Here is a 24,264-nt window from a genome sequence, read left to right as displayed (position 1 = left end):
AAAGAGAGGTTCTAGATTTGCTGACTCTATTATGCCTCTCTATTTTGATATTATCTTTCATCAATTACTGGTGATAGTAAATTAGTAATAGCTAAGTCACGTGGAACAAGAGTGGTGACTTCCTAAATTAAAGGGTATTTTAGCCTTTTTAGTCTTTAGTCCTTAGTATTTTAATATCTAGGGGGTAGTTTTATGATTGCTTAGTTTATAAGGATTAAAGGTTGATTTCAAAGTACTTTTAAAATGATTAAAAACGTTTTTAGATAAAATATTTTTGGATTTCAAAAGCACTTGAAGTGCTTATTATAGGAACCACCGGTTATATGCTTTTTTAAGGAAACACTAAGTGTTTTTTTTTTAGAATTTACTTGCATTTTTACTAAGCATTGGTTCCAAAATCATTTTCACCAAAAAAACTTTCAGCTTTTAAAATCACTTCCAACGAGCTCTATAATTCTTTCCAGTTTAATTAGGATTAGATATAGTGTCCTATTTTATTTTGGATTAGGATTTCTTTACTATAATAAGTTTACCTTCACGCGGTCATTAGGTTTTAGGCTTTATAAGCATCCCTTGTAATTCAGATTAACAAACAATGAAGAGTTGAATAGAAAAGCTTTGCCTTCCAGAGATTAAAATTCTAGCCCTGAGATGGGATAGATGCCAAAATTCTTTGGTAAGAGGTCAAGTACGGGTGAGAGACCCCTGGAGCGATTCCAGTTATCCTTCTATTATATTTATAATTTATATTTTGTGTTTTTGCTTACGGTAAGCTATTATCCCACGGTACTCAAGCAAAAATCATGTGCATATTGACTCTCCCATAATTTTTTATTCAAATTCTGAAATTTTCTTATTCTCGTTTGGATGTATTGTATAAGTGATTAACACATGTATTTTTCATTTTTTATACAGTGGATGAAAAATATATATGGGATATTTAAGTTTCATACACCATGTTAGAAACATTACTTCTAAACTACAAGTCCAGACTAATTTAAATGTCATACAAACATTGCAATTTAAACTTTATTTATAGATTTATATGATTCAAACCCGTAGCGCAAAAATCAACAACTACCGCACATAAAATGGACACATGAAAAAAAGCTAAAATGCAAGAAACTCTTGCTGCTCAAAGAGTAATGTCCAATAATAATACTCCAAAAGCAAATAGGGTAGTATCCAAAAAAAAAAATGAAAAAAAAGAAGAAAAAAGCACATACGGTATTACTAGTTATCTAGAAACTATAAACGAATGTGATAATTCATTTCCACACTAGACGCCAACAATAGAGAAGCCAAAGGCATATCAATATTATGTTGTTTTGCCAGAAAAATATAAACATGTCGCATTTTGCCAGAAGAATATAATCTTGGTGGTCACTAGCTAAATCATTTCCACGTGCCGTGTTTTGAGGACTATTTATTCATGTGGTGGGTCATGCATTTATCACATGCCATTATATGACATGACACTTAGAAGATGAGTAGAAAGAAGCAGATTGTCTGTCTTCCTATTTGGATGCTCTACCCATCTTTTTTTATATGTGCGGTCATGGTTAAACAGTAAGCTATGTCAATATTATATATTCTTATTGTTTTTTATCTTATTATCTATAAAAAAATTAATATAAAATGTTGACATGTATTAACTGTGACCGCATAAAATATGAGGGAATAAAAAGGGCATCCAAACAGGGGGCAGACAATCTGCCTCTTGAGTAGAAATGTTTTACATCGTATTTACCTAATTCTCTATTGCTTTTTCATAACAAAAAAAAAAAACAGTTGTCTGTTGAATTATACAACATTATCTAATACTATGATGCACAGCTCATTTGTGTTTTGAGTTTTTTTATTTTTTTATATATCAAAAGATAGATTTATTAAATAAGAGAGCCAACGGAATTCGAACTCATGTAGTAGTATAAAGGTAACACTTCTTTCATCACTATGGTAGAAGGCCAGTTAAGTGTGTTAAATGTTTAATTCAAAAAGGACAAAATGGTCCTCAATAAATGAGCAAACTTCTCATATTCTCCCACGTGCAGCTCACATCCCTGAATGACTCAGCAACTGAGCACAACTGCCCATGGTAAGGAATTAAAGATAAGGATTAATTACCCAAATCCTATCTTTAATACATTCCTAATTGAAGATTGACTCCTATCAAGTAAGTAATCCTATTAAATATCTTGGGAATATTTAGAGAATATTTCTCCATTAAACCATATATGGCCTACCCTAGCGCTATAAATACCCCATATTCTACCAATCTTAGAGAGCTTTTGCAACCCTAAAAAGCCTTAAACACTTTACTCTCAGATAAACTAACTTAGGCGTCGAAGATCCGTTGACCTAAACCCCCCCCCCCACCTCGTGGGCGCATGAGCCTTAGGTCTTTGATCAAAAAAGTTGATTGTTTTGCAGGTGCATTTTCGTCAAGATTAAAGACGGCGGAAATTTGTATCGACAATTATAGTAGAGATGGAGTTTTAAGTGAGTTGATAAATGTTAGAAGAGATTTGGAAAAAGATTACGAGTTCGAATACATTCATCATACATCAAATAAAATATTAAATTTTTTTTTTTCAAGGGACAATCATATTTTTGGGCTAGTTAGTAAACAAATACATTATATATATGGGTACATAAAAATTATTAGTTATGAAAAACATGAAATTAAATTAGTTATTAATTAACTCATGTAGTCATGTTTGTATAAAAGGAAATGTCAAGTGATTATTTCAAAAGTACAACTCTTCATGAACTTTTTGTCATCTCAATTCTTGTAAGAATATAAAAAAAAATATTTTATAAAAAATAAGAATCAACAAAGAATTCCAAAGTTCTACTTTTGAGATAGGTCCTTAGCATTTTTCTTGATTAATTGGTAAGAAAAGAAGATTGAGGTTAAGACGTCGAAAAAAATTATTCTTTAGATTTACTTTTTTTAATCATTCTACACTAGACGCCAACAATAGAGAAGCCAACAATAGAGAAGCCAAAGGCACATCAATATCATGTTGTTTTGCCAGAAAAATATAAACATGTCGCATTTTGCCAGAAGAATATAATCTTGGTGGTCACTAGCTAAATCATTTCCACGTGCCGTGTTTTGAGGACTATTTATTCATGTGGTGGGTCATGCATTTATCACATGCCATTATATGACATGACAATTAGAAGATGAGTAGAAAGGAGCAGATTGTCTGTCTTCCTATTTGGATGCTCTACCCATCTTTTTTTATATGTGCTGTCATGGTTAAACAGTAAGCTATGTCAATATTATATATTCTTATTGTTTTTTATCTTATTATCTATAAAAAAAATTAATATAAAATGTTGACGTGTATTAACTGTGACCGCATAAAATATAAGGGAATAAAAAGGGCATCCAAACAGGGGGCATACAATCTGCCTCTTGAGTAGAAATGTTTTACATCGTATTTACCTAATTCTCTATTGATTTTTCATAACAAAAAAAAAAAAACAGTTGTCTGTTGAATTATACAACATTATCTAATACTATGATGCATAGCTCATTTGTGTTTTGAGTTTTTTTATTTTTATTTTTTATTTTTTTATATATCAAAAGATAGATTTATTAAATAAGAGAGCCAACGGAATTCGAACTCATGTAGTAGTATAAAGGTAACACTTCTTTCATCACTATGGTAGAAGGCCAGTTAAGTGTGTTAAATGTTTGATTGGGGAAAAATTGGCAAAGTCAATTTTTTTTTTTAATTCAGAAAGAGGTCATTGTATTAAAACAGAACAAGTACTCCAAGAAACATAACTAAACATAGACCATGATATCCTACGTTCAAGGACTTAATACATTTAAACTCTCAGAAGAAATAGGAAATCACAATCAAGCCTCAAAAGGCACAAAAGGATGGCGCGAAGCCATCCAGAAAAATAAAAAAAAAACCTAATTACAAGGGGGCAAGGAAGCCCATCTCGAGCCAGAACAAGAACCAACCGGGGGGCGCGGGGGGCGCGGGGGGGGGGGGTTGTGACGCCCATCTGTATTTTCTTCCTTACAAATTAATGTTTTAATGATTTTGAATCTTTTTAATTTTTGGCAAGGACATATATGAACGATGAATTGAAATATAGATGATTCAAATTCTTGAAAATGTTATGGAATGAGCCCTACAAAGTGTGTGTCATATCGTTAGCATCTTGGGACATCCATTTTTTGACACACACTTTGCCAAACCCACATCGTATCGTCTATCAATCTATTCTCAGTTGAACAAATTATGAAAGATATCAAGGTGCTACTCCCATCAAGCATTGATGCTATTCTTACCATACTCACCGTCAAGCTAACTCTATTGTCCATAGGCTAGCACGTTTTGTCTCTCTTTGAGCCAGGAGTGCGAATGTGCTGAGTCTCCTCCTTTGTTCCTTTCTGACTTACAATTAGAACAATGTGTGCTGCCTTAATGGGGCTTCTTGTACTCTGCAATTGAGAAGGAAAGGGGATTGTGATGTTTTTATAGTTGAAATTGGTGGGACCGCACACTAAAAATGTGTGTATGAATGCAGGGGTTTTCTTAGTCAAGATTCATGAACCATACCACTCCGATGTCAACATCATTAAGACAAGGAGAATCCCTCAAATTAAAAGAAAAAGTTAACAATCTATATTGCAAGAAAAAAAAAGAGAGAAAGAAAAAAGTTAGGCTTCCCATACGAGCTACATCAAATGGTGAAATGCATCTTTCAGGACAAATTAAAATCGTAAACGGTCTCTTAACTTTTTGATGTGGATCAACATTTACATCCTTACATATCAAACATGTAGTTCAATTGACTTCATACTACGAAAGAATAATTAAACATCTGATTCAACCAACTCTGATACTTTGTAGAAAATTGAGATTTTATGTATTGTTCATATGTTAGGCTTGAATATTCGTCACACATGATGGAGCGTGTGAGAATGTGAGAACAAAGTCCCACATCAGTGATTAACCAAATCATGCAAGGGCTTATGAAGAGTTAGACTAATCTTCATATTAGCCCACGTGTGAAGTCCAATGGCCACACATGTTCCACGTCACCCAATTTGTATTGTCCGCATGTTAGGTTTTAAAATTTGCCACGTGCGAGAATAGTGTAAGAATGTAAAGACAAAATCTCACATCGGTGAGAAATCAAATCATACAAGAGCTTATAAAGAATTGAACCACTCTCTATTTACTAATTAATTTTACAATACAACCTCAAATTTCTTTAAGTTCACCACCTTACTGAAGAGACCATCCACTTTTGAAACACATGAATAAAAAATATATAGCACATTTTTCTTCGTCGATGAGGAAAATTTGCATGAAAAAGAGAGGTTCTAGATTTGCTGACTCTATTATGCCTCTCTATTTTGATATTATCTTTCATCAATTACTGGTGATAGTAAATTAGTAATAGCTAAGTCACGTGGAACAAGAGTGGTGACTTCCTAAATTAAAGGGTATTTTAGCCTTTTTAGTCTTTAGTCCTTAGTATTTTAATATCTAGGGGGTAGTTTTATGATTGCTTAGTTTATAAGGATTAAAGGTTGATTTCAAAGTACTTTTAAAATGATTAAAAACGTTTTTAGATAAAATATTTTTGGATTTCAAAAGCACTTGAAATGCTTATTATAGGAACCACCGGTTATATGCTTTTTTAAGGAAACACTAAGTGTTTTTTTTTGGAATTTATTTGCATTTTTACTAAGCATTGGTTCCAAAATCATTTTCACCAAAAACATTTTCAGCTTTTAAAATCACTTCCAACGAGCTCTATAATTCTTTCCAGTTTAATTAGGATTAGATATAGTGTCCTATTTTATTTTGGATTAGGATTTCTTTACTATAATAAGTTTACCTTCATGCGGTCATTAGGTTTTAGGCTTTATAAACATCCCTTGTAATTCAGATTAACAAACAATGAAGAGTTGAATAGAAAAGCTTTGCCTTCCAGAGATTAAAATTCTAGCCCTGAGATGGGATAGATGCCAAAATTCTTTGGTAAGAGGTCAAGTACGGGTGAGAGACCCCTGGAGCGATTCCAGTTATCCTTCTATTATATTTATAATTTATATTTTGTGTTTTTGCTTACGGTAAGCTATTATCCCACGGTACTAAAGCAAAAATCATGTGCATATTGACTCTCCCATAATTTTTTATTCAAATTCTGAAATTTTCTTATTCTCGTTTGGATGTATTGTATAAGTGATTAACACATGTATTTTTCATTTTTTATACAGTGGATGAAAAAAATATATGGGATATTTAAGTTTCATACACCATGTTAGAAACATTACTTCTAAACTACAAGTCCAGACTAATTTAAATGTCATACAAACATTGCAATTTAAACTTTATTTATAGATTTATATGATTCAAACCCGTAGCGCAAAAATCAACAACTACCGCACATAAAATGGACACATGAAAAAAAGCTAAAATGCAAGAAACTCTTGCTGCTCAAAGTGTAATGTCCAATAATAATACTCCAAAAGCACATAGGGTAGTTTCCAACAAAAAAAAAAAACAAAAGAAAAAAGCACATACGGTATTACTAGTTATCTAGAAACTATAAACGAATGTGACAATTCATTTCCACACTAGACGCCAACAATAGAGAAGCCAAAGGCACATCAGTATCATGTTGTTTTGCCAGAAAAATATAAACATGTCGCATTTTGCCAGAAGAATATAATCTTGGTGGTCACTAGCTAAATCATTTCCATGTGCCGTGTTTTGAGGACTATTTATTCATGTGGTGGGTCATGCATTTATCACATGCCATTATATGACATGACACTTAGAAGATGAGTAGAAAGAAGCAGATTGTCTGTCTTCCTATTTGGATGCTCTACGGTCTAACCATCTTTTTTTTATATGTGCGGTCATGGTTAAACAGTAAGCTATGTCAATATTATATATTCTTATTGTTTTTTATCTTATTATCTATAAAAAAATTAATATAAAATGTTGACGTGTATTAACTGTGACCGCATAAAATATAAGGGAATAAAAAGGGTATCCAAACAGGGGGCAGACAATCTGCCTCTTGAGTATAATTGTTTTACATCGTATTTACCTAATTCTCTATTGCTTTTTCATAACAAAAAAAAAAACAGTTGTCTGTTGAATTATACAACATTATCTAATACTATGATGCACAGCTCATTTGTGTTTTGAGTTTTTTTATTTTTATTTTTTATTTTTTTATATATCAAAAGATAGATTTATTAAATAAGAGAGCCAACGGAATTCGAACTCATGTAGTAGTATAAAGGTAACACTTCTTTCATCACTATGGTAGAAGGCCAGTTAAGTGTGTTAAATGTTTAATTCAAAAAGGACAAAATGGTCCTCAATAAATGAGCAAACTTCTCATATTCTCCCACATGCAGCTCACATCCTTGAAGGCAGTGGCGAAGCCAGGATTTCTCGGGGGGAGGAGCGAACTTAAAAGAATGCAAGGTTAAAGAAAAATGGCAACAACTAAATCTTTTTATATAGTAATGTCTTCCATAATTAATCAATACAAACAAATTACAATTGTTGCCGGCGAAGTTTCAGGTCATGAAAACGTCGCATAATAGGCTCATTATCAATAAAAACAAACACATCTTTCTCAATGTAAATAAGCATGCTATCACTCAACCATTGATCTCCACGCAATGGTGCCCCCCCATAAAAGCAGTTTCTCACTAATCATTTGATATTAATATTTTCAGGGCCATGGAAGGCAAGCTTAAATCCAGTCCCCTAGTGTGGAATCAAAGAGAGAGTGTAAACATTGGTCATTATAACCTTTTCTGCACAACTCACAAACGGAGCTTTACTGAAACTCTATCGAATTGGCATGCTGTCCAAAAACTCTATCTGCCACAACAAAACCATCCCCAAATCCAATCAGTTTTCAAAACCCTGTAACTACGTTAAATGCAGATTAATTCCAACACATTTTCTTTTGCATTTTCCATAAACTAACCGAAATCGAAATTAACTCCACATCAAAATTTCCAAATTCAAAATAACAATATATACTAACTAATATATTACCAAATGCATAGGGTGTAGCTGGATTATACTCATTCCTCACAATCTTATCGCCGTCTGCGTACCAAGTGACCTCATCCCCTCTCTGAAGTGAGTATGTGAGACTGAGAGTGAGTGTGCGAGTAAACGGCAGCTCGGCTGGAGTGAGCCTGTGAGATGGCTCCGTTCCGTTCCGTTCGTTGGCTGCTGAGTTTGGGGGGGGGGGGGGAGAGCCAGTTCGAAGCAAAAATTCACTTTGTCATTTAAACTAATGGGTGAATAAATAAATTGATGTGAAACTTGTCATTTAAAAATGGAAAATGATTCTCGTCGGATCCTTTTTTCGGGAATTCTGAGGATTCTGTGATCGTGATCGTTCATCGTATATTGTGCAGTCAAAAATCATTTAAAATTTAAAATTTAAAATTAAATATAAATAGTAACTAGCGAAAACTGATCGCACGATATACGATGAATGATCACGATCACGGAATTTTCAGGATCCCCGGAAAAAGGATAGGTTCTTTTGAAAAAATTCGAATAAAGACATAAAAAGTGATGATTTGGTGCTTTGCGTTATAGTGGATAATTACTCTACCATGCCTTAAGCTTACTCCACGTATGCATTTATGTCAAGGATAAGAGTGGTATCTTACCACCCTACATGTCTACCAATTTCCAAATCGATGGTGGCACACGAGGACACAACCTAATGACTCGCACCATCCAATAACAACTTTCCACGCAGGATCCGCACTACCTAAACCAGCATTTCCCAGTCACCCGTCCTATCCACCGGCTCCACGTCACCACCGTCCATCACCAAAGCCCTTCCGCTTAGAGCAATTCCAGCGGGGACCAAATGTCCCAGCCTTCAGTCCAAAAACCAAGCCAGGCCTCAGTCAATCAAGTCCACCCCAACAAATTGACTGGTACCCAGCCCGAGCTGGGCAAGAGCCCAGCCCAAAAGAGACTGAGACAGAAACCGGGGAGGAAGCCTGGCGCGTGCGCTTCACGCAGCCGTGGCGCGAGTGCCCGACAAGCTTTCAGAGCTCGGGCCCGCGTGCAGGTGCTGTCAGTTCCACCCCCCGAGTTTGCGACGTGGCTCTCTCTCTGCCGTTGGATTTCCAACGGCTAGTTTTCTAGACCGTTGGATTTCCAACGGTAAAAAAATTTTAAATTTTACTTTTAAACTAGGCCGTCGGATCAAAGATCAACGGTCCACGTTTTTTTCACAAAAAGTAAATAAATAAAAAAAAAAAGGGCCCAACGGTCAGAAATATGACCGTTGGCCACGTGGCAACTCCCTAGCTCTTGGATTTGAATATTTTTCAAATCCAACGGTCCAGATTAATTAACTATATTAAAATTCATTAAAAATTATTAAAAAATACAGAAAAAATATTAAAAAATACAAAAAAATTTAAAAAAATTACAGAAAATTTTGAAAAATGTTAATTTTTTTCCTATAAATACCTAACCCTCATCTTCTACCTTTACACCACATTCCAATATTTTCTACACTTTCTATACTATCTACATTTCAATATTTTCTACACTTTAAGAGAAAAAAATGTCTTCGTGGAAGCTCATTGAAGATGTTACGTTGTGTGAATGTTGGGTTCACACTACTCATGATCCGATTACAGGTAATGAGATGGATAAGCGAGAAATGTGGAGTAAAATTACGAAAGCGTTTTGTGATGTACATGGAGAAAACGCCAGAACTAGTCAAGGTCTTCAAGGTCGTTGGAAAAAACTCAACGCATCATTTACTTGTTGGAAAAACGCCATCTCTCATGCTTCCGGTAACCTCCGTAGTGGGACAAGTTTAGCGGATCAGGTGACAATATTTTTATTTATTTATATGCATTCCACTCACATTAATATTTTGATTTATTTAATTTCGTATGTAATTTTTATCTTATTTCTTATGTAATTTTTATGTAATTTTTATTTAATTTCTTATGTCATTTTTATTTAATTTCTTATGTCATTTTTATGTAATTTATATGCATTCCACTCACATTAATATTTTGATTTACTTAATTTCGTATGTAATTTTTATCTTATTTCTTATACAATTTTTATGTAATTTTTATTTAATTTCTTATGTCATTTTTATTTAATTTCTTATGTCATTTTTATGTAATTTATATGCATTCCACCCGTATTAATATTTTGAATTTATTTATTTGTGTTACACCCGCATTTTTTAACACTATGTTATCCCACATTTTTATAGACACTACAAGCTCAAGCATTCTACAATTCAAAGAACGGGAACAAATCATTCACTAGATGGGAATGTTGGCAAATTGTCAAAGATTGTCCTAAATACAAAATTGTGGCAACTGGTCCAGAAGTTGTCATGCACCGTATGGGTCTACATAGTTCTCCAGAACCAGACATGGCCGAACAAGAAGCCGACACATTTCAAGACACGGAAGGGATGCCTGAACAAGTGCCCGAGACCCAACCGACTCGTCAGTCCCTCAGGCCCGTAGGTAAAAAGGCGTCAAAGAAAAAAGGTAGTTCTTCCAAGAATGACTACACTAAATATATGGAGGAACTTACTCGCCAAGGTGAACTGAACATGGCACGAGAAAAGGTTAGAGATGAGGAAAAAGTTGCTGCTATGGCAGCAATATTAGCAGCTACTGAGGCCCGTGATGCGGCGGCTGAGAGACAAAGAGAAGTAGTTAATCGAGAGAACGAGCTGGTTAGAGAAGCACTTCATCGAGAAAATGAATTGCTTTGAGAAGAAAGGATGGCTCAAGCAGATCGTGACACTATGAGCAAGTCTCTAGTAGGACTGTCTCCGAATTCTAAATATTTTTGGACTTCGGAAAAAAGAGATGCCATGCGAAGGAGGCGTGCAAGAGATGCGGAAACAAGTCAAGGGGGTTCTAGCAACTTTTGTGACAACCAAGATCCTCGCACCACATATCCTAACTCGAGAGACTTTGTATAATTTTTATGTTTTTTTTATGTTTTTTCTTTCTTTTTTCTTTTGAACTTTATTTAATTTCTTATGTAATTTCTTATGTTTTTTTCTTTTTTTAGGTTTGAACTTTATTTAATTTCTTATGTAATTTTTATGTTATTCCTTATTTATTTTAAAAACTTTATTTATTTTTATTTAATTTATTATGCAATTTTAATGTAATTCTTTATTTATTTTTAAAACTTTATTTCTTTTGTACTTTATTTAAACACATGAAATAAGATTACATAAACTCACCAAATAAATTTAAAAACAAAACACACTACATAGAATTACACAAACTCACCAAATAAATAGAATTACATAAACTCACCAAATAAACTTAAAAACAAAACACACTACATAGAATTACATAAACTCACCAAATACATAGAATTACATAAACTCACTAAATAAACTTAAAAACAAAACACACTACATAGAATTACATAAACTTAAAAAAAATACAATTTATTCTTCAACCACAAGCCTCATTCTAATTATCTTCGCCTTCATGCAATCCCCACTGGTGCTCAATCAAGTCATTCTGGCGGGTTACGTGCCAGTATGGCTCTTGCACATTAGTGTAACGTTGAACGATCAATTCATTGTAACGTCCATCGCGTTCCAACGGCTCGTGTTGCACTGGATCTTCGGTCCCATCATGAGCACAATAGATACGTGTTCTTGAGTTGTTCATCGGATCCGGCTCATATTCATCGACGCCATCATAATCATACTCATCTTCAACAATCATGTTGTGGAGAATAATACACGTCATCATGATGGATCGAAGAGCCTCGACATCAAACATTCTAGCTGCAGCCCTGATAATCGCCCAACGAGCTTGTAGGATACCAAAACAACGCTCGACATCCTTCCTACACCCTTCTTGACATTTTGCAAAGTGTTTTTCCTTTTCAGTCTGTGGATGTGGCACTGTTTTGACAAATGTTGACCACCTTGGGTAAATGCCATATGCAAGGTAGTATGATCCCTCGTATTGGGTACCATTAATGGTATATGTGCATCTCGGCGAGTTTCCTTGCAGCAGTTCGTCGAACACTGGGGATTGGGCAAGGACATTTAAGTCATTCTGAGCTCCTGGAACACCAAAAAAAGCATGCCAAATCCATGTATCAAATGAAGCCACCGCTTCCAAAATGATGCTTTTGGCTCCTTTTCTGTTGCCATATGCTCCTTGCCACGCACTTGGACAGTTTTTCCAAGTCCAATGCATGCAGTCCATGCTTCCAATCATGCCAGGGAAGCCTCGCATCTCACCCTTCCTCAGAAGCCTTCGCATGTCCCTTGGCGTGGGTGTCTGGAGGTACTCTTTGGTGTAGAGGGCTTCAATTGCAGAGCAAAAACGCATCAGGGACTCCAAAACAGTTGTTTTTCCCATCCTCGCGATCTCATCCACTTGATCTGCAGATGCTCCATATGCAAGCATTCGCAAGGATGCCGTAATTTTTTGCTCGGGAATAAGACCTAGAACATGAAAAGCATCCTCTTTTTGCACAAAGTATGAATCATGGTTGCAAATATCACTCATGATTTTGTTGAACAAATTTCGTTGCATTCTAAAACGCCGTCTAAAAATATGATCAGGGAATTTGCTATTGGGAATAAAATAATCTTCCAATAGATTTTTACCTCGTTTTTCCCTTTTTCTATCGAGGTTTGCAACACGTCTTGGTTTGGCTATCTGACCCACGGCTTCCATGACAAGGCGGGAATGTGAGGCCTTCTGCCTTCTATGGTGATCATCCTCATCCTCCTCCATGAAGAAAGCCTCATCTCCACCTCCACTTCCACCTTCCTCGAGATTGGCCAATTCTGCCTGTTGTGCCAACAACCTTTGTTGTTGCTCCTGCAACTGTTTATACACCCTTCTTGAAGAAGACATTGTAATAAGAACTTAAGATTTGAAAACGATAATAAGAACTTAAGATTTGAAAACGATGAACAAGGATTCTAAGCTAAAAAGAATGATTGAGCTTGGTGTGAGGATGGATGTAGGGATGTAGGGTTTATATGGACAAAAAAAGAAAGGATGAGGTTCTGGACAATGCCACGTGGCACTACGTGATTGGTTGAAAATCTTATCGAAATCTTGGCTAAATTATTGTAAACCGGAAGTGACACGTGGCATGTCGGGATTGGTCGAAAATATTATCGGAAATCTATCCACAAAATAGTACGTTCAGATAATGACACGTGGCATGACGTGATTGGTTGAAAATCTTATCGAAATCTTGGCTAAATTATTGTAAAACGGAAGTGACACGTGACGTGTCGAGATTGGTTGAAAATCTTAGCGGAAATCTATTCACAAAATAGTACGTTCAGATAATGACATGTGGCGTGACGAGATTGGTTAAAAATCCTATCCGAAATTAAAACTATTTTATTTTTTTATTCTTTTAGACAAAATTTAAAAATATCTTAAATGGGCTGGGTGCCAGCGCATTTTGTAAGGATGAAGATCGTTTGTGCCAGCGCATTTTTTCACTAGGTGCCAGCGCATTTTTTTAGGGGTGGAGATGCCTTGGCCTATTACTGTTCATTGGAGTCTGTTACTGTTCATTTGAGTGGATAAATGCGCTGGGTGCTGGCGCAAAGTCCTTAGGGGTGGAATTGCTCTTACCTACCAAAGCAGTCACACCCCAGTCCAACTTACGCACTCTGACAGTGCCATATAAATATACACTTTCCCGGAAAATCTTTTAAAATGCCAACCAAAACAGAAAATTAGGATTTTCCGTCACTTTTTTGGGAAAATCTCGATTAAATTTTTGTATCACTCGAAAATTGAAAATCTCAGTGATTTGAATTTCTGCTCCGATTAAAACAAAACAGAACGGTTCTTTTCTGCTGTTGTGTAGCAGAACCAGTTCGAAGGAAGAGAGACAGGAAGCGGAGCTGCGGAGGGGCTGGGTTTTCGAGCGGGAGGGGAGGAGCTAAACCAGCGCTGGGGCTGTGTTTTCCGGCGAGGGGAGTGGCGGTCGCCACTCCTCACCCTCACGTGGCTTCGCCACTGCTTGAAGGACTCAGCAACTGAGCACATCTGCCCATGGTAAGGAATTAAAGATAAAGATTAATTACCCAAATCCTATCTTTAATACATTCCTAATTGAAGATTGACTCCTATCAAGTAAGTAATCCTATTAAATATCTTGGGAATATTTAGAGAATATTTCTCCATTAAACCCTATATGGCCTACCCTAGCGCTATAAATACCCCATATTCTACCAATCTTAGAGAGCTTTTGCAACCCTAAAAAGCCTTAAACACTTTACTCTCAGATAAACTAACTTAGGCGTCGGAGATCCATTGACCTAAACCCCCCCCCCCCACCTCGTGGGCGCATGAGGCTTAGGTCTTTGATCAAAAAAGTTGATTGTTTTGCAGGTGCATTTTCGTCAAGATTAAAGACGGCGGAAATTTGTATCGACAATTATAGTAGAGATGGAGTTTTAAGTGAGTTGATAAATGTTAGAAGAGATTTGGAAAAAGATTACGAGTTCGAATACATTCATCATACATCAAATAAAATATTAATTTTTTTTTTCAAGGGACAATCATATTTTTGGGCTAGTTAGTAAACAAATACATTATATATATGGGTACATAAAAATTATTAGTTATGAAAAACATGAAATTAAATTAGTTATTAATTAACTCATGTAGTCATGTTTGTATAAAAGGAAATGTCAAGTGATTATTTCAAAAGTACGACTCTTCATGAACTTTTTGTCATCTCAATTCTTGTAAGAATATAATAAAATATTTTATAAAAAATAAGAATCAACAAAGAATTCCAAAGTTCTACTTTTGAGATAGGTCCTTAGCATTTTTCTTGATTAATTGGTAAGAAAAGAAGATTGAGGTTAAGACGTCGAAAAAAATTATTCTTTAGATTTACTTTTTTTAATCATTCTACACTAGACGCCAACAATAGAGAAGCCAAAGGCACATCAATATCATGTTGTTTTGCCAGAAAAATATAAACATGTCGCATTTTGCCAGAAGAATATAATCTTGGTGGTCACTAGCTAAATCATTTCCACGTGCCGTGTTTTGAGGACTATTTATTCATGTGGTGGGTCATGCATTTATCACATGCCATTATATGACATGACACTTAGAAGATGAGTAGAAAGAACCAGATTGTCTGTCTTCCTATTTGGATGCTCTACCCATCTTTTTTTATATTTGCTGTCATGGTTAAACAGTAAGCTATGTCAATATTATATATTCTTATTGTTTTTTATCTTATTATCTTTATAAAAAAAATTAATATAAAATGTTGACGTGTATTAACTGTGACCGCATAAAATATAAGGGAATAAAAAGGGCATCCAAACAGGGGGCAGACAATCTGCCTCTTGAGTAGAAATGTTTTACATCGTATTTACCTAATTCTCTATTGCTTTTTTATAACAAAAAAAAAAAAAAACAGTTGTCTGTTGAATTATACAACATTATCTAATACTATGATGCACAGCTCATTTGTATTTTGAGTTTTTTTATTTTTATTTTTTATTTTTTTATATATCAAAAGATAGATTTATTAAATAAGAGAGCCAACGGAATTCGAACTCATGTAGTAGTATAAAGGTAACACTTCTTTCATCACTATGGTAGAAGGCCAGTTAAGTGTGTTAAATGTTTAATTCAAAAAGGACAAAATGGTCCTCAATAAATGAGCAAACTTCTCATATTCTCCCACGTGCAGCTCACATCCCTGAATGACTCAGCAACTGAGCACAACTGCCCATGGTAAGGAATTAAAGATAAGGATTAATTACCCAAATCCTATCTTTAATACATTCCTAATTGAAGATTGACTCCTATCAAGTAAGTAATCCTATTAAATATCTTGGGAATATTTAGAGAATATTTCTCCATTAAACCCTATATGGCCTACCCTAGCGCTATAAATACCCCATATTCTACCAAACTTAGAGAGCTTTTGCAACCCTAAAAAGCCTTAAACACTTTACTCTCAGATAAACTAACTTAGGCGTCGGAGATCCGTTGACCTAAACCCCCCCCCACCTCGTGGGCGCATGAGGCTTAGGTCTTTGATCAAAAAAGTTGATTGTTTTGCAGGTGCATTTTCGTCAAGATTAAAAACGGCGGAAATTTGTATCGACAATTATAGTAGAGATGGAGTTTTAAGTGAGTTGATAAATGTTAGAAGAGATTTGGAAAAAGATTACGAGTTCGAATACATTCATCATACATCAAATAAAATATTAATTTTTTTTTTTCAAGGGACAATCATATTTTTGGGCTAGTTAGTAAACAAATACATTATATATATGGGTACATAAAAATTATTAGTTATGAAAAACATGAAATTAAATTAGTTATTAATTAACTCATGTAGTCATGTTTGTATAAAAGGAAATGTCAAGTGATTATTTCAAAAGTACGACTCTTCATGAACTTTTTGTCATCTCAATTCTTGTAAGAATATAATAAAATATTTTATAAAAAATAAGAATCAACAAAGAATTCCAAAGTTCTACTTTTGAGATAGGTCCTTAGCATTTTTCTTGATTAATTGGTAAGAAAAGAAGATTGAGGTTAAGACGTCGAAAAAAATTATTCTTTAGATTTACTTTTTTTAATCATTCTACACTAGACGCCAACAATAGAGAAGCCAAAGGCACATCAATATCATGTTGTTTTGCCAGAAAAATATAAACATGTCGCATTTTGCCAGAAGAATATAATCTTGGTGGTCACTTGCTAAATCATTTCCACGTGCCGTGTTTTGAGGACTATTTATTCATGTGGTGGGTCATGCATTTATCACATGTCATTATATGACATGACACTTAGAAGATGAGTAGAAAGAAGCAGATTGTCTGTCTTCCTATTTGGATGCTCTACCCATCCTTTTTTATTTGTGCGGTCATGGTTAAACAGTAAGTTATGTCAATATTATATATTTTTATTGTTTTTATCTTATTATCTCTATAAAAAAATTAATATAAAATATTGACGTGTATTAACTGTGACCGCATAAAATATGAGGGAATAAAAAGGGCATCCAAACAAGGGGCAGACAATCTGCCTCTTGAGTAGAAATGTTTTACATCGTATTTACCTAATTCTCTATTGCTTTTTCATAACAAAAAAAAAAAAACAGTTGTCTGTTGAATTATACAACATTATCTAATACTATGATGCACAACTCATTTGCGTTTTGAGTTTTTTTATTTTTTTATATATCAAAAGATAGATTTATTAAATAAGAGAGCCAACGGAATTCGAACTCATGTAGTAGTGTAAAGGTAACACTTCTTTCATCACTATGGTAGAAGGCCAGTTAAGTGTGTTAAATGTTTGATTGGGGAAAAATTGGCAAAGTCAATTTTTTTTTTTTTAATTCAGAAAGAGGTCATTGTATTAAAACAGAACAAGTACTCCAAGAAACATAACTAAACATAGACCATGATATCCTATGTTCAAGGACTTAATACATTTAAACTCTCAGAAGAAATAGGAAATCACAATCAAGCCTCAAAAGGCACAAAAGGATGGCGCAAAGCCATCCAAAAAAAAAAAAAAAACCTAATTACAAGGGGGCAAGGAAACCCATCTCGAGCCAGAACAAGAACCAACGAGGGGGGGGGGGGTTGTGACGCCCATCTGTATTTTCTTCCTTACAAATTAATGTTTTAATGATTTTGGATCTTTTTAATTTTTGGCAAGGACATATATGAATGATGAATTGAAATATAGATGATTCAAATTCTTGAAAATGTTATGGAATGAGCCCTACAAAGTGTGTGTCATATCGTTAGCATCTTGGGACATCCATTTTTTGACACACACTTTGCCACCCACATCGTATCGTCTATCAATCTATTCTCAGTTGAACAAATTATGACAGATATCAAGGTGCTACTCCCATCAAGCACTGATGCTATTCTTACCATACTCACCGTCAAGCTAACTCTATTGTCCATAGGCTAGCACGTTTTGTCTCTCTTTGAGCCAGGAGTGTGAATGTGCTGAGTCTCCTCCTTTGTTCATTTCTGACTTACTATTAGAACAATGTGTGCTGCCTTAATGGGGCTTCTTGTACTTCAAACCATGTAATGACGTTTTCAATCAATTAATCTCTTATCGTTTCCTTTAAAAAAAATATATCTAAACTATTAAGACATTTTTTTTATAATAAAGAAAAATAGACAAATACGATTTTACAAAAAACACCAACCTGCCATTTGATACACAATTAAATTAGGTTCAAGGTCGAATGGGTTGTAGACAGTAGACACACAACAAGTAAGGAAAATGTGAAAAGAGGAATTTAATAGTTTTATAAATAAATACTTTATTTAATGTCACTAAATGTTTTTTAATTTCTTATTTATAATTCTTAAACCATTAGATTTCTCATCCAACATTGTTAAAAAATACATGCCAAATTACTTATGCAACAATTAACCAAAAAAAAAAACCTTATGCAACAAAAACAAATGAGAATTAGAAAATTTTGAAATTTTAATAACAGTAAAGGAGAGTCGATCTTCCTAGTCAACTAGTAGTATGACCAATAATCGATGAAAAATAATAGGTAGGCATCGAGTCTGCGAATCTAGACCTCTGTTTTGTTTACGAATGTTAAAGATAATGTAATTGTGAAAAGCATGCTACGTAGAATTTCCCCATCGATGAAGAAATATGTGGTTAATAGTATAGATTGATTGATGTGTTTCAAAGCATGGTAGAATTTTCCTATCATAAATTCAATAATTCCGGTCTCGATGAAAAGAGAGATTCTTTTGTACAATTATTTTAGGGAAACTTTGGATATGGTCCTTAACTATGAATATTCTTTTATTAAAACCTTGTTGGTTTTTAATTTTTGATCGAAGTCCCTGAAATTAATGTGATAATTTATTTCTATGTACGTTACTATATTTTTTAAATTAAAAATTAGAAAATTTAGTGGTTTATATAAATGAGATTTTAAATATAAAACCATAATTTGTGGGATTAAAAATATTAAAATATAAATATACTATTGTGTGTGTGTGTGTATATATATAAACATGGGTACATTCATCAAAATTATCCAAAAAAATTATTGTATCAAAACATGGGTACATTCTTCAAAATCACAAAAAAAAAAAAGAAGAAGGAGAAGATATTAGGCTTAATAACATTAGTAAATTTCTTAGATTAAACTTGACATGGATACATTTTAAAATCAAAGAAAAAAGAATTAATGTACCCATATAAGTTTAAAAATGGATTAAAAAAAATTGAATAGATTTTGTATAAAAAAAGGTACATTTTACATATAACAAATTGATATATTTAAGAATGAGTACATTTTTAGATTTAAAAGTTTTATATGAATGGGTGCATATAATTAGCACGAGTACATTTAGCAAAATAAAAAGTACAAATAAAAAAAAATATGGGTACAAATACAAATAAACTTTAAAAAATATGGGCACAAAAAGAAATTAATATATGGGTACAAATTAAAACTAAAAAGAAAATTGGTACAAATTAAAAAAGAATTACAAATTAAAAATGGGTACAAACTAAAACTAAAAATATCTGATAAAAAAACTTAGTCATAAATATAAATATACTAATTGTAACATTTTTAACATTAAATGAATATATTTAGAAATAAAAAAAATATTTTATTATTGAAATAATTAATGATGTTATTAATACCCAAAGACCTTGATCAAAAATTGAAAAGGAATAAGATTTTAATCAATGAAGTAGTCAAAAGAGGGATTAGAACCTAATTTCTCCATTATTTTATCATGTGACAAGTTTATATTAGATAAATAAATCACTTTCTAATCACGTGGTAAGTATTGATTCAAAGTAAACACCACTAAAATTACAAAGAAATACTTTTTTTTAATGTCACAAATGTTTTTTAATTTCTTATTTATAATTCTTAAACCATTAGAATTCTCATCCAACATTGTTAAAAAATACATGCCAAATTACTTATGCAACAATTAACCAAAAAAAAAAAAAAACCTTATGCAACAAAAACAAATGAGAATTAGAAAATTTCGAAATTTTAATAACAGTAAGGGAAAGTCGATCTTCCTAGTCAGCTAGTAGTATGACCAATAATCAATGAAAAATAATAGGTAGGCATCGAGTCTGTGAATCTAGACCTCTGTTTTGTTTACGAATGTTAAAGATAACGTAATCGTGAAAAGCATGCTACGTATAATTTCTCCATCGATGAAGAAATATGTGGTTAATAATATAGACTGATTGATGTGTTTCAAAGCATGCGTAGAATTTTCCTATCATAATTCAATAATTCCGGTCTCGATGAAAAGAGGGATTCTTTCGTACAATTATTTTATCATGTGACAAGTTTATATTAGATGAACAAATCACTTTCTAATCACGTGGTAAGTATTGATTCAGAGTAAACACCACTAAAATTACAAACTCGTGTGCCACTGTTCTAGGGCAGTGTGCGGACCAAATGCCCTTGCTTCGTTTTTGTTATTTCAACTTTGCCCTTCAACATTTTTGTCCATATATTGAATGTTGTTGCCATACGATAGGCTGATGCACAATGTCTGTATATTCTTCTCCATATATTGAATGTTGTTGCCATCTAAATTCAAGTATTTCTACGTGAGTGTCTTCCTAATTACGTAACTCAAAGAAAATATAACCCTAATTGGACTTTAGAATTTCCCTTGTCCATGCAGTCCAAGGTCGCACTTGGATTTTTCACCAAATAGGTTGAAGTGTTTATAGCTACACTCTATACAAACTACACGAACAAACTTGGCCCTCTTTATATATGGTGAAATTACAATATCATCTTCCTTTGCAAAGGCTACCAGGGACTATCAGTTTGACCAAGGCAAACGACCTAGTATATGAAGGCTTCATTGCCCAGGCTACCAGGGACTCTCAGTTTGACCAAGGCAAACGACCTAGCATATGAAGGCTTCATTGCCCAGGCTACCAGGGACTCTCAGTTTGACCAAGGCAAACGACCTAGTATATGAAGGCTTCATTGCCCAAATTTGGTGAAAAGAAGCGGATAGAAATTGTCCAGGTTCCAACTTTCTAATCGTCAAATGGGGTATTAGGTATGAACGTTGACTAATAACACCATGTTTTTTGGGTGATCTTTTTGTAGTATTTGTCTGTCACGGAGTAACTTTTGTATGTAAGCAAGACTTTTAGATTTTACATTTAAGCAAGCTATTTTGCAGGAGGTGATAGGTAATCAAGACCTTAGCTACTATTTATTTGACTTTTATCTATTTTTATTTTGACCTAGTAAGATGTGTTGGATATTTCAGATAATATTTTAATTAAAAACCTCTCTTAGAAAAGTTAAACGAAAAATATATATTTTTACATCCTGTAAAATTAGAAAAAAGTTTTAGGTATGACATTAACATCAATCATGTAGGGTTACTATTATAATATGGACTTTTTCAAACAAAACTTTTGATTAGAATGCAATTTGTTTATTATGGTGTATCAAGTTTGTTTAAATGGATAATCGACACAGAAGATAAAATTTGAAAATTTAAAATTTTCTGGTACAACGGTATTACAACCATAACCTCATCTTACACAAGTGAGAAGCTGTATCATTCTATAAATAGCTGCAAGCAATAAAAATCTAGGACCAGTTCCTGCAATCATTGCATGCACGATTTAGATAACTAAACAGGTAATTCATTAATTAATTAAGTAAAACGCCTAATTAAAAATAAAATAGAAAAATGGAAAAAGAAAAAAGAGGAAACTTTAGGTCTGATACAGCTTCAGCCTACTGGAAGATCTTCCTTAATAGAAGGGAATTTGCCCTTTTGTCTTTCCTTGTCTTCTCTTTTCAGAGAAAGTTCAAAGGCTGAAAGAAAAGAAATGGATTTTCCAGTTTCTTGTACAGACTAATTAACACAAAAACTAAGTGTCTCGCACGTAATTGTGTCTTCATCTCATTTTCTTTTTCAAATAAGTTGAATTTTTTGAACAGTTCTCTTCTTGTTGTTGAACACATTACAATTTTTACATTCTGGAGTTGTTTTCAAAACCACATTAAGCTTTAAGGGTGTGCTGGCTAGTAATGGTTGACACCCAATTGTATGATCATTTAACAATATTATCATCATCACCATCGTCTTTGGCTTCGTCGTTGTCGTTTTCTTCGTCATTCTTTCATCATCATCACCATCACTTTTGCCCAGTTCAAGTCTATTACAAATCTCAGCGTAGGTTCAAGCCATGACTATCGGAAGCTGTTTCAGTCCATTGTTTCGTCGTAAACCTTCTGGAATTAAGGTACAGTTTTGTGTTTCCATGTTTAATTCCTTAAACATGTCCGATTTATGTGACCCATCATCCTTAAATCTAGCTGCTAATAAAAACTAACCATCTACATCTAGGCATGCTAATAATCTATATAAAAGGAAACATGGCAGCATTGTTTCTTGTCTAGATTAAGTTTGTTGCATGCAGCCATAAATCTTTGATTAAGGTTCATAAATTAAATAATCACTGAAAAGGAATCGATTCACAATAAGGTCTAGACTAGAAAATAGTTAATTAACATGAATAGAGTTGTTCTTTCAGGCAATGAAAGACACCAAGGGGGCTAAGAGTCTGCCTGCGAAACAGAAGAACGCTTCTGGGAGAGGCGTGCCAAAAGATAGGTCTTGCGGAGATTCAGCCAACGAGATTCGGATGACCGAACTCCGGAAGAAGATCACCATCTTCAGAGACATCATCGACCTACCAGCATGTGATGCTTCTGCTGCAATAACTGAGGTATGTGTCCCTTTTTTTATTTTTTATAGGAACTCTAAAAATGTTATAGTACTTTTCCCTAATGAAGATTAAAAAATGGAGTGCAAAATGAATTTTTTGGATTGCTAATAAAATTTCTCTTTTTTCTGTTGAAATCTTGTGCTTAAATTTCTGGATTAAAACACAATTTTTTTAATTTTCCAATTATTTTCTGCTTGCAGATGGTAATGAGGTTGATGGGAGATCTACAGAAGCTTTTCCCTGAAATTGTGCTGCATAAACAATTATCGGAAATAGAGGAAGCATCTATAGAAAAGGTAAATAAGGAATTTTATTTTTTTTGGAACAAAAAAGGTAATTAAGGATTTAAGATCCATAAGAAATAGCTTAGTACGCATATGTAATTATACTCGAGACCATTATGCTAATTTTTCAAATTAAACAACGGCATTCAGGTCCTGCCTCCTTCTGCAAGGCATTGAAATCTATTGGAGAGTCTTGGATGACAAGTTATGACAGGTTGGACAAACCGAGATATGATTTCCCATCACTCAAGGAGAATGTCAATCAGGATGAACTCGGTATGCTACAAATTTTTCTCTAGGACTAGTTGAGGCCTTCCATTTGGAAATGGAAGCAACAACCTAACTGTTATTTCCTTCTGTGAAATTTTGAGTTAAGGCTGGTTCTCTCTACGATTTTGTAGTTGAGACGGTGCTGGAAACGCTTGATTGCTTGATGAAGATGGCACGGGACAAGTTTGATATGATGGATGAGGATGACCAGAAAAGAGAAGATTACAGCCTTCGGAATAGCTCATTTGGGAAGTTCTTGAGCGATTCAGAGAGCTACGCCTCAGGTTCCACCTGTTCTTCTCCGATCACTCCATCTTCTGTCCTACCCGAGATTGATGGTTCTCCAAGAGCACAAAAGAGAGCCAACATTGGTTCCAAATCACCATTGCTTTGGACTCTGAGAGTGCAAGCAGTTGGGAAGCTAAATCTGATTGATGTTAAGAACTTGTCTCTTCACTTATCAAAACAAGGAGCTCATGGCACCAACAATGGTCTGGACAAGATTGAAAATTTGTTTGAAGAACCATCAATTGGGACAGAATTAGAGAGAACCACTCAAAAGACAATTGCAGCAACAGATGAGGAAGTAGTAGCCCCAAATCTTAGTTTGAATGAGAAGTCTTGTGGAAAGGGTATCGACAACACAAGTGATGATGTTGAAACTCCAACCACAGCCTCTGAAACATTGGAAGCAGACACCAGAGTATCATTGCTTTCACCCTCACCTACACTTCCACAACCAAAATCAGCGCCTCTGCCTCCACCTCCACCTCCACCTCCACCTCCAACAACGCAACAACTTTCACTGCCCAATACAGAAGCAGCAACAAGAATACCAACATTCCCTCC

General features: G+C 34.1%; 3 protein-coding genes and 2 long non-coding RNA genes across 8 annotated transcripts in view; 3 read left to right on the top strand and 2 right to left on the bottom strand.

Moving 5' to 3' along the window:
* The window catches only part of LOC126624158 (uncharacterized protein At4g04980-like), a 63,733-nt gene that overhangs the window by 20,619 nt on the left and 18,850 nt on the right, over window positions 1-24,264 (top strand). The gene's annotated exons all lie outside the window — the stretch shown is intronic.
* On the bottom strand, window positions 1,238-14,475 carry LOC126624170 (uncharacterized). The gene is made up of 2 exons (XR_007623997.1): window positions 14,386-14,475; window positions 1,238-2,361 (listed from the first exon to the last, which is right to left on the bottom strand). It is a non-coding gene; the product is annotated as an uncharacterized LOC126624170 (long non-coding RNA).
* On the top strand, window positions 2,065-2,593 carry LOC126624171 (uncharacterized). Of its 2 annotated transcripts, none has more exons than XR_007623998.1 (2): window positions 2,065-2,098; window positions 2,434-2,593. It is a non-coding gene; the product is annotated as an uncharacterized LOC126624171 (long non-coding RNA). The 2 variants fall into 2 exon arrangements; XR_007623999.1 differs by having other exon boundaries at window positions 2,087-2,176.
* On the bottom strand, window positions 11,331-13,308 carry LOC126624165 (uncharacterized). Of its 2 annotated transcripts, none has more exons than XM_050293203.1 (2): window positions 12,694-13,308; window positions 11,331-12,549 (listed from the first exon to the last, which is right to left on the bottom strand). In XM_050293203.1, the coding sequence occupies exons 1-2, from the start codon at window positions 12,944-12,946 to the stop codon at window positions 11,534-11,536; spliced, it is 1,269 nt and encodes a 422-aa protein (XP_050149160.1). In that variant the 5' UTR covers window positions 12,947-13,308; the 3' UTR covers window positions 11,331-11,533. The 2 variants fall into 2 exon arrangements, with proteins under 2 accessions (XP_050149160.1, XP_050149161.1); XM_050293204.1 differs by having other exon boundaries at window positions 11,331-12,528.
* Window positions 21,732-23,685, top strand: LOC126624167 (uncharacterized). The gene is made up of 5 exons (XM_050293206.1): window positions 21,732-22,375; window positions 22,667-22,861; window positions 23,062-23,157; window positions 23,296-23,421; window positions 23,547-23,685. The coding sequence occupies exons 1-4, from the start codon at window positions 22,319-22,321 to the stop codon at window positions 23,320-23,322; spliced, it is 375 nt and encodes a 124-aa protein (XP_050149163.1). The 5' UTR covers window positions 21,732-22,318; the 3' UTR covers window positions 23,323-23,421; window positions 23,547-23,685.

Source organism: Malus sylvestris, chromosome 5, assembly GCF_916048215.2.
Source record: "Malus sylvestris chromosome 5, drMalSylv7.2, whole genome shotgun sequence".
NCBI classification, from domain to species: domain Eukaryota; kingdom Viridiplantae; phylum Streptophyta; class Magnoliopsida; order Rosales; family Rosaceae; genus Malus; species Malus sylvestris.
This window is presented reverse-complemented; position numbering and strand designations above follow the sequence as displayed.

Bases quoted from the DNA above. Each gene is read 5' to 3' on its own strand.
- LOC126624165 (XM_050293203.1), bottom strand. From the start codon at position 12,946: ATGTCTTCTTCAAGAAGGGTGTATAAACAGTTGCAGGAGCAACAACAA. The intron at 12,550-12,693 runs GTAAAAATCTAT...TTGTGCAAAAAG, and splicing joins TAGAAAAAGGGAAAAACGAG to AGGATGCTTTTCATGTTCTA.
- LOC126624167 (XM_050293206.1), top strand. From the start codon at position 22,319: ATGACTATCGGAAGCTGTTTCAGTCCATTGTTTCGTCGTAAACCTTCT. The intron at 22,376-22,666 runs GTACAGTTTTGT...TTGTTCTTTCAG, and splicing joins GTAAACCTTCTGGAATTAAG to GCAATGAAAGACACCAAGGG. The intron at 23,158-23,295 runs GTAAATAAGGAA...AACGGCATTCAG, and splicing joins AGGAAGCATCTATAGAAAAG to GTCCTGCCTCCTTCTGCAAG.